At 42.8% G+C, this 10,073-nt stretch overlaps 1 protein-coding gene across 1 annotated transcript in view; it reads right to left on the reverse strand.

Moving 5' to 3' along the window:
* Positions 1-849: 849 nt before the first annotated feature.
* Positions 850-10,073, reverse strand: part of spice1 (spindle and centriole associated protein 1) — a gene marked incomplete at its 3' end in the record, with an annotated part of 33,427 nt that continues 24,203 nt past the window's right edge. The window contains exon 17 of the mRNA XM_010773153.1: positions 850-1,070. Within this exon, the coding sequence (XP_010771455.1) occupies positions 850-1,070 (221 nt within the window). The remainder of the gene's footprint in view (positions 1,071-10,073) is intronic.

Genomic DNA, 10,073 nt, shown 5'->3' on the forward strand with positions numbered 1-10,073 from the left:
GCATGTGTTGGTTATGGTTAAGGTTAGGATAAGTCTCCAGGAAATGCATGTAAGTCAATGTAATGTCCCCTGAAGTGATGTATACATGGTGTGTGTGTCTGTGTGTGTGTGTGTACGTGTGTACGTGTGTATGTGTGTGTGTGTGTGTGTGTGTGTGTGTGTGTGTGTGTGTGTAACAGAGAGAGTATAGCTTCATTATCCAATCAAGAGCTTCTTGACTTTTACTTTAAGTGGTGGAACAAATCAACTCAGCTGGTTTAAAGGCTTTGGATAATCCCTTATTAGGCTGTTGAGATAACACATGAGAGCTAGATTAGATTTATGAGATACTGATATAAACTGGACCAGCATCAACATATGGTTTCAGAAAAGCTGGTTTGCATTGGAAAAGTTGCACTAAAGTAAATTTACTCTCGCATATATTGTACTTTTACTTGAGTTGCTTTTTGATTGCAGGAATTGTACTTGTAACAGAGTATTCCTACACTCTCAAGTACAACATATGTGTACTCCTACCACCTACATAAATCAGTTGTTTGAAATAAAAAAAACATACCGCTTCTCAAATAAAACGTAATAACTTTGGTCAAGCGATTTGATGGTGTCACCATGCAGAAAATAAACAACATGTGTGTGTGTGTGTCTTACTTGGTGACACACACATGTTTCTGTGAGTCTCAATACGCGTATCACACACTTACACTATGGTATTTCTACTTTTACTTAAGCACCAAGAGACGTGTATTTCTACCACACATGCAAACATGTTCATTGATTAATTACCAATTGTTTAAAATAAGACCAAACTTCTCAAAATAACTTTTTCCCCTCGCCTTAATCACCTCTCACTGTTTGATGGTGATCTGTTTAATTAAGCTCTCCAGCTCGCTGTCAGAACTTTCTCCCTCACATTCCTCCTCCTCTGTGGTCCTGGCAGGATCAGGAGGAGAGAGGTATGCAGCCCCAGGGGAGGAGCCTGGATCGCGGCCACCTGCTGCTCCAGGTGTCCCTCTCTGGTTCTCCGGTGTCTGACTGGACACAGAAACCTCCCGGGGGCACGAGCCTCCAATCTGTCAGAGCCCGAGGACTAATGCAGAGAAACGGGCCAATAATGTCCGGCTCGAGGAAACCAGACAGCCTTATTTGGCGATGAGCTTTCTGAAAGTGATCTGAGGAACTTTAAAGTGTTAACTACCCTCTTCCTTCGTCAGTGGTGTAAAGTAACCAAGTAGATTAACTCAAATTGGTTACTTAAGTACAATTTTTGGCCACTTGATGCCAATAACTTTCTACATTTACTTGAGTAACATTTTGATTGCAGGACTTATACTTGTAACAGAGTATTCCTACACTCTCTACTTTTACTCAAGTACAAGATCTGAGTACTTCTTCCACGTCTATCCTTCGCACACACACACTCTATTCCTCTTCCTCTAATGCAGTAATCTCAAAACGACCGTGCAGGTGAGCACCACAATGACAAGCAAAACATTCCAGTGTGCAGAGATAATCCTGATTGGACAGGAGCTATCACTCACACACACATCAGTGCAGAAAAGGCCTTCAGATGGTGCCTGCAGGCTGTTATGACTGCATGAGTGTACCCGCTGTCATAGAGATGAAAGCGTGCCCTCAGGAGGGATTTTTTTCGCCTTTGTCAATTAACGCCAATGTTACACCCTCTACAATAACAATGCTGATTTCCAGCCCCGCAGTCACATCTCGGGGATGTTTGGCTCGCAGACGTGAGACCGGAGCAGCAGCAGCCGTCCTGATGGGACCGCTGGCTGTTTGCAATCTCAAAATACATCTTAAAAGTCCATCTAAAAGTCTTTGATCTACCTCCAGATGTTAAAACACAGCAGGCTGAAGTCAAACAAGTGAAATCCTTCAACTTGTGTCTCGCACAGTTCAAAATATGGAGTGAATTTCATACTAAGCTACGAAGGAGAAAGTGTATTTCTATTGGCTGCACACCTAAATCCACACTTTCCTTTACACAGCTCAGCTCCTATAGACTGCACGACAGTCTATTAACCAGATCTGGTTAAATGCAGGAAAACTGGCAGCTTTTTTCTCCACTACAGGTCTGTTTGGCAGGTTACCAAGATCAATCACATATCATTTAAAGCTTCATTGTAAAAGGTGCAGCTGGAAACTGTAACATAGAAAGTGACTTCAGTTCTGACACAAATCAGGGCTGTGTAACCAAAAGACAATAAAGGAGGTTTCCTGTCCTGACGCAGAGGTCTCTTTCGCCTGGAGGTATGAGCATTTTCAGCCCAAAAGCTTCAGAGGACAGACTATTATACACATTAATGGACAAAAAAGGAAACTAGCAGTAGATATAAACTCTTTCTGCAGGACATCTGTTTTAAGCTTTTCCTTCGAACTACTTCGCTATCAAAGAAAAATGTATTAAATTGAACGTTTCTCTACTTCCAGGAAATAGACGCTTTGGCATGGGCCTGAGAGAGTTTCATTCATCATAACGTCCTGAACTGTATATTATAATACTCCTATAGGGACCTGGAAGTGTGCCTGTGGTATTCAATAATGGATTTGGTCTACTTTCATGTAATCTAGTGCGTAAACTAACAATGTCATCATCAATTTGTCTGATGATATCCCAATAATTTGGTCCAAAACACGCAGATATTCAAAGTAAGATGAAAACAAATACCGAAAAGCTAGAAATCCTCACATTTCGAATGCTTGGTGTTAGAAATATGCAAGAAGACATTTATTAATAGGCTGTCAAAGTACTTGGAAAACTATTTGGTTGTCGTTTCGGCACTAGAGATGCAACCTGAGAGATGTTCATTCAGTATCATATACTGAAAAAACATTATAAAACTCCTATAGAGATTTACAGTGCATCTGTGGTATTCATTACTGAATTGGATCTACTTTTTACAGTCTTAGCTCCTAAAGTGTCGCTGTAGGAATTCTTTTTACAACTTACAATACTGCTGAGCGTGGAAATATTACGTAAACGTTGCATAATGTTGCATGATTGATTATGAAGTCCCATAATGGTGCTTTTCCAGATTCCACATCAGTAATCAAAGAGGGCAGACAGTGTGAGAAACGGGCAGATAATCAGACTGGAATCAATTAGTCCCAACTTTGATCCACCCGCCTGCCAGAGATGATCAACAACAACAAGAGGCTCTTTTTTTATATACTGAGACCAATTAATTCCCTTATAAACTGTGCGCCTAATTGGAGGAGGCCAGACCATTCGTTTCGACTTTTAATCCAAGTGACATTGATTCAGGGGGAACAATCAGAGCCTCTTGTCTGAAGCCATGTCTGTCACTGGATCTCTGAGGTTCCTGCATGCAGGCTAAATGTAATCCAAATAACAAAACGACACCTGGGGTTGGAAACTTGAGCCCCTGCGGCTGTTCCCGCAGTCCCCCCCCCCCTCCATCCACTGCCTCACCCCCACGGTGAGTGAGACCCCGGTCCAAACACTCATTAGCAGCCCCCGGGATTAAGGCAAACATCTTCTCATTAAATCAAACCTGAATGAGAGGATGATATCAGGAGAAACTCTCCATGACGGAAAGGCTGCATTCCTGTAAGTGCACCGAGCAGCTGTCAGTTTATTGGAGGCTCTAATGAGATTATTCTCACACCACACTTTGCTTTAGAACAGAGGAGGGCTGTATTGAAATGCACGCAGGTAGTGTTTTGTTTTTGCCAATGATACAATCTAATGCTATGTTAAAATAGCCTAGTTATAATAAACTATTTTCTAATTTAAAAGACACAAATCTACATGATGCACTTTTGAAAACATGCTTCATATCTGCAGCTTTCTCCCTTGCACATATATACTCTGTTATTTATTGCACTATTTGTATTGTTTTTTAATGTTTAGTTGTTTATGTCTTATATTTATTTGTGTTGTATTGGAAGTGGAGCATGGGTCTTACGATTTGCATTGCCACAACTACACTTTAGCTACTGTGCATATGGCAATAAAGCCTTTGAATATTGGATCTGATGGTCACTGGATGCCAGCCTGATGATAATATGGGGGTAAATCTGGCAGAGCTCACCATGTCTGTTTTCGGTTACCCTATGGGAGCGACTATAGGCTGCGGCCTCCAAAAAGCACACACATTTCCACCAAAAAAAGCACTTATAGCTAAAAACACAGCTATGAAACTCAGCAACGTGTCACACAAAGCTGATTCCTCTCCATCTTCATGTATCCTACTGCAAACGTCCGGTTGAAAATTAGGTAAAACTTAGCTAAAATCTGGACGTGGAGCTCAACCAATCAACAACAGGCTAAGTCCGTAAGCAAAGCTTGCGTTTCTTATTATAAATAACTCTAAATCCGAAAGCCAAACTGCACACTTCCACTTAAATAACTAGATGTATGATACATAAAAGTTGGTGCAAAGTTTAAGCGTGTCAAAAAGATGAAAAATAACAAAACAAATGCGGCTATCAAAGCAGTCGCCGGCATTAAGTTGTAGTAATCCAACACCTAAAACAGAATTATCTCTGTAACTGCAACGTGAGGAGTAAAAACGTCCGTCGAGTTGCAAACAAACTCCAACTTGGTATCAATAACTTAGTAAAACATGCTGATACAAAGCGTAACAACGCAAAAACATATGGACCGCATGAAGGGATAAAACTTACCCAAACTTCAGGATTTGGTGCTCACACCTCGTTTAAAACCGACCGATCTTCTCTTCGTCTCCTGTGCGGTGAGTTTAAGTCCCAAAAAACAAACGTTTTTACTTCTCTTTTCCCTCTAAAGCCTCGCTGCTTTGGTAATTTACTGCGATGCCACCGACATTTTTCTTCGGCTCCCCAAGTTCTCACATTGAAAGGCCGTTTTTGGATGACTGAGCTCTCAAACAATTCTCCCTTTTGCGACGCCTTTTCGGGTCCTCCCACTTCCCAAGCAGGAGGAGGGATCTGAACAATAGGAACTGGCTCCCAAAATCCCAGAGCCGGGCACTGCACCGCCTTTTCTGCTCCACACAGATCCTTACGCACAGCACATGAGGACTTTCCAGAGGTTGTGCGTAAAACTACAACCTAGATCACTAGTTTTACAACACATGCATGTATCTTTCACCATACAAACTCCTAGAAAGTTCATTTCTTAAAAACTACGGTGTCCTGGAGGATAAAAGTGCGCCCCCTCCCCCTCCTCCTGCTCTGTTCCCCCTGATTTGGTATGCGTTGGTCCCCACAGAGTTTGTATTGACCCCCGTCCATTGAAGCCTGCAGGCCCTCCAGTGCAGCTGTGCAGTGCTGTGTTGTTGTGAACTGGACGGGACCAGTCAGGACTGTGCAACACACACACACACACACACACACACACACACACACACACACACACACACACACACACACACACACACACACACACACACACACACACACTACAGTGATCACAGCTCGATCCCCCCTGTGTTCTCGCTCTGGAATTCTGTTCTCCACTTCAATCAGCACACTTTGAATCGAGGGGAGCCGTTCCTGTCCACTTCATTAATAACTGACTATTCTCAGATCACAGGGTTTGATAGGGGGGTCCGGTGGTGGGAAGTTTTCTGTCTCGCCCCCGTGAACGCAGGAACTCCCACCATGATGTACCTGAGGGGTATTTGCAACACAGCAGGGCTGCGTTCACTGACATGGCATTTTGTAACACCTGTTGCTCTTGTTCAGGGGAAAGTGTGTTTGTGTGGCCTTTTTCAATAAACAAAACATGATATTATGTGCATCATTTTGCACGTCACCCCCAGCGGGACGTCCCAGTGTCAAGATGTTTTCCAGGAGTCATCAACTGAGGGTGTTTCTTCCAGTGTTGTGCAGCAGTTTGCCAACACTTGCAGCCTCTGCCAATGTTTTGGTGGTGTTGCTACCGAGCTGTTTGAATGTGGCTGCCTCACCCTGCACTGAGTACAGAGAGGGAGAAAAAATGGGGGACTCCCAACCCCAAAAAACCCCTCCATGGTGCCCCTCCCCCCTCTCCATCTCTCCATGCAGGGCTGGATGAATTAGCTCGGGACAAAAGGCTTTGTGGGCCGGCCATGAAAGGCCTATTAACCATACTGCATCCCCCAGAGGCACTGCCCGCAGGACACCGCCTCCCAGAATGCCGCTCTCTCAGCAGGCCGCAATCCCAGCATGCACTGCTTCCCTTTAGCGCTCACCCTTGTCACCCCGGAGCCTCGCCGTAGAGCCCCACACAGATTGTCATGTAGATGATTGTAAATGTTGTTATGAAAGTAGTGGAGAGCGGGCAGCGTTTGTGTGGAAGTGAGTTGTGCGTTTCCCCAACAAAGAAGAGGGTGAGTTTAGGTGTTGGCTGTCAGGTGTGAACTCGTCCAGTGTGTCTCATAATTTAACGGTGTGTTTTTTTTCCTGTTGCCTCCTCTTCAACCTCGTCTCTCCATTGTTTAGCCGGACGCCATGACAACGACCCTCTCTCTCCTTCCCTCTCTGTTTCCTGCTGACCTTAGCAGCTGTGTCACTTCCTCACTGTGACAAAACCAGATTGAATCAAACACACTCTTGTGCTTTGGAGTACTACATCAGCACACTTTCACTCTCACATTCATAAGAGCAAGACAGAAGAGGATTCATGTGCTTTCCCTCCCTCTTTCCCACTTGTTTAATTATGGATCCTGTTGGGTAGAGTTGCCAGGAAGAATATCAGAGTAAAGGCATCCCTCCTGTCCATATTGTCCGTAAAGTGATCCCTTCCTATAGTGACACCTACGGTAGTTATTTTCCGGCAGTATGAGAAAAATAAAGAGCTTTTTGAACACATGTCACAGGAGAGACACTACATACTGATATGAACCAGACAAAACTAGGAAGACGCTTCTGCAATCTCACAATACCAGAAATATGAGACGATATCTAGACTCATACCACAATAACAATACATCAGCATATTGCCTACTGTATTTTAAGTTTTGCCTGAAAAATAAGGCTGATTTTGTCCCTTATCTTTAACAGTTCACTCTATGGCAGGGGGGTCAAACTCAAATACACAGTGGGCCAAAATTAAAAAATGGGTACTAGTCGAGGGCCGGACTGGTTCAATGTTTATTGCAGAACTTATTGAAAGGAACTTATTGCACATATTAAACCTGGAACTAACAAAGTGTAAATGATTGCCTATAAAAACAACATTAAATAATCAGTTCATTCATTTCTTATGGCTCTATCTGCAGCTTTTCCAGAGTCATTTCTTATGATCACATTTTCCCACAGGCCAACAACAGCTTCAATAAAACTATTTCCCTCAAAGAGAAACCAAACATGCCCTGTTGTCGTGAGAGACAAAGTGCAGAAGGAAACATCCATTAAACTCAGTGTGCTGCTCTGTGATGCTAGCTCAGATACTTGGCATCTCATCTTGGGTGCAAGTTCATCAATGTTTGGGCTCAGGCTCTGAGCTGAGGAGACCCTCAGGATGGAGTGAAGGTGTGTGTGCAATATACCGGTGGGCCAGATCTAATAGGAATTAGAAATTATCCTGCGGGCCGAAATGAAATCCACCAAGGGCCTGATTTGGCCCCCGGGCCTTGAGTTTGACACATGTGCTCTATGGGGTCATCACTTCTTAGCAAGTTAAAGCTATAATGTGTTAAGATAACAACTGAAAACAATTGAAGCCTAATCTCTATAGTGGCTTTTCAGTGTAAACAACAACAGCCTATAACTCTGTGTGAGCTTCAGGGTACATCAACACTGCCTGCAGCACCGTGCTGCACAAACACCCTCAGTCATGGTTCAAATCTTTACAGAAACCCAGACATTCAAACAACAGGTGTTTCTACACCGACACACTGAAGGCCTTCCTGTTCCGACACATAATACCATTACAGTATCTGAATAAAGGATTCAATGAAGCGTGAGAGGAGGTAGATTCGACAGCGCAGTGGCAGGACTTCCTGATATTTTCTAAGCAGATACAAAGCAAAAAAAAAACATCCAATGAGGGATTCAAAGTCAGCTGTTTTTCCCACAACTTCTCCTAACGTTCTTTCCAGCACTCCTAAATAATACTAAAAAGGACCCACAGAGGAGCTCATGGGAAAAGGTCTTCGTATGGAGAAGTAAATGGTTGTTTTATGACCTCTGAACTGCAGCTTCATGCACATCATCAATCTGAAATCCAGTGGAAGGAAAGCTCTTTGGACATGTGGTAGTGTCCAACGTGAGGGCTGTGGATGATCCAGGATTCAACCCGGATATTGCTGCTTTATGGAGACGTTGCCGCCGGTGATATTCTAAAATGAACCCTCTGCTACGAAGACTTGATTTCTTTCAGAGGGTTGGATGGGGAAATGCTACTCTCATGTCTGTATGGTAAATAGGAAGCTACAACAACTTAGCATAACGAATTGAACTCAGTGCAAATGAATGTGTTGAATAATGAGCTTTGGTATTATGGATCGATTTGACTGATTGAATTCAGATGTGCAAGATATTCAACATACAAGCTTGATTACAGTAAAGAAAATAAATGTATACTTAAGGCTTAATTGCTATTGTTGTGAAACCCTATGGCTGAGTAATCCCTAATTTTGCCCCTCAAATGTTTTTCTTATAACTTTTTGTGTGCCCTCCAAAGTCAAATAAAGCATCATCTGTCAAAAATAACAAGTAGCCGCTGCGTTTGTACTGGAAATGTTCAATTAGATCCTTAATAACAAACCAAAGATTCTTTAAAAAGGTAGTAATACCTCATAATACATCTCTTTTATGAGCTCTCTGTTTTGCATACAGCTTCAAAGTGTGCAAAGTGTTCATGTTGGTAACTACAGCCATCAGATAAGCATAATGAAGTATATAATTAAGTACCCGTACATTACAGCAATAAACATAATTTACTATTTCTTAGAGATAGTTCTGCCTTGGGCCTCACATCAAAACGCACAATCTAAATTGTCAGTACAAGTCATGAAGAGGAGATTTATGGCGTCAGATGCTCACACACACACACACACACACACACACACACACACACACACACACACACACACACGGAGAACTTTTACTGTGCTGCCTCGGGAGCTTTTCATATCCGGAGATTTTATTGTCCTTTATCATTCTCACTGATGTAAAGCTCGCTCTCCGTGTGTGTGTCGGAGGGATATGGAGGGTAATTGGCTGTTATTGGTTCTCATTCCAGTCTATTGAGCTGTTGAGACAGGGATCCAGACTCAGGTGGGGTCGGACCTCAGGCTGAGTTGTGTGTGTCATGGTAAGGAATGTGCTGTGTGACGGCTCTGATTAGATGTTGTTTTTCTGCCGCGTATCTCCACCGAGACTCCGGGAAGCAATTTGCTGCAAGTGTTTTTTATTGTACATGCAGAAGTGATGGCATCTGTTTGCTGAGCTCAGTTTGATTTATTTTATTAGCGATGTTTACTTGTTTGTTCCAGAGATTTTGCAACTTGATGACTATCCAGTACTGCGTCGTCGTCACATAGCTTGAAGCTGAAATGTGTAATTTAATTTTCCATTTCTGTTTGGATCCGGTTCCATTTGCTGTTGTTTCCAGAGTGCAAAAGGCTTCTGGTCCAATATTCATTCCCGTATATGAGCAATTTCCATTTGGTCTTCTTAGCTGCCTCGCTTCTTCTTTTATAAATCTGGTGCAGAAGTGTGCGTCAAAGTCTGGTATTCATTTAAACCCTCCTTAATAAAAAAAGCTCTCTCCGATGAGTTCTTTAGACTCAAAAGAGAGAATAAGTTCTTTCCTATGTAAGCATTGAAACATGTATATTAAAGAGACCTCTCCTGCGGATGTTCAGGTGTATATCAGTATGTAGTGTCTCTACTTTAAAGAGTCCTCTCCTGCTGATGTTCAGGTGTATATCAGTATGTAGTGTCTCTACTTTAAAGAGTCCTCTCCTGCTGATGTTCAGGTGTATATCAGTATGTAGTGTCTCTACTGTCTCCATGCTTTAATGTTTTAAAAGCTACAGCACCTCTTTTCACCCTCTGTCTGAAACCAGAGCACAGTCTGCTCTGATTGGTTAGCTGGCCGGCTCTGTTGTGATTGGTCAACC

This window comes from Notothenia coriiceps, unplaced genomic scaffold, assembly GCF_000735185.1.
Source record: "Notothenia coriiceps isolate Sejong01 unplaced genomic scaffold, NC01 NC01_scaffold00012137, whole genome shotgun sequence".
Classification (NCBI taxonomy): Eukaryota; Metazoa; Chordata; class Actinopteri; order Perciformes; family Nototheniidae; genus Notothenia; species Notothenia coriiceps.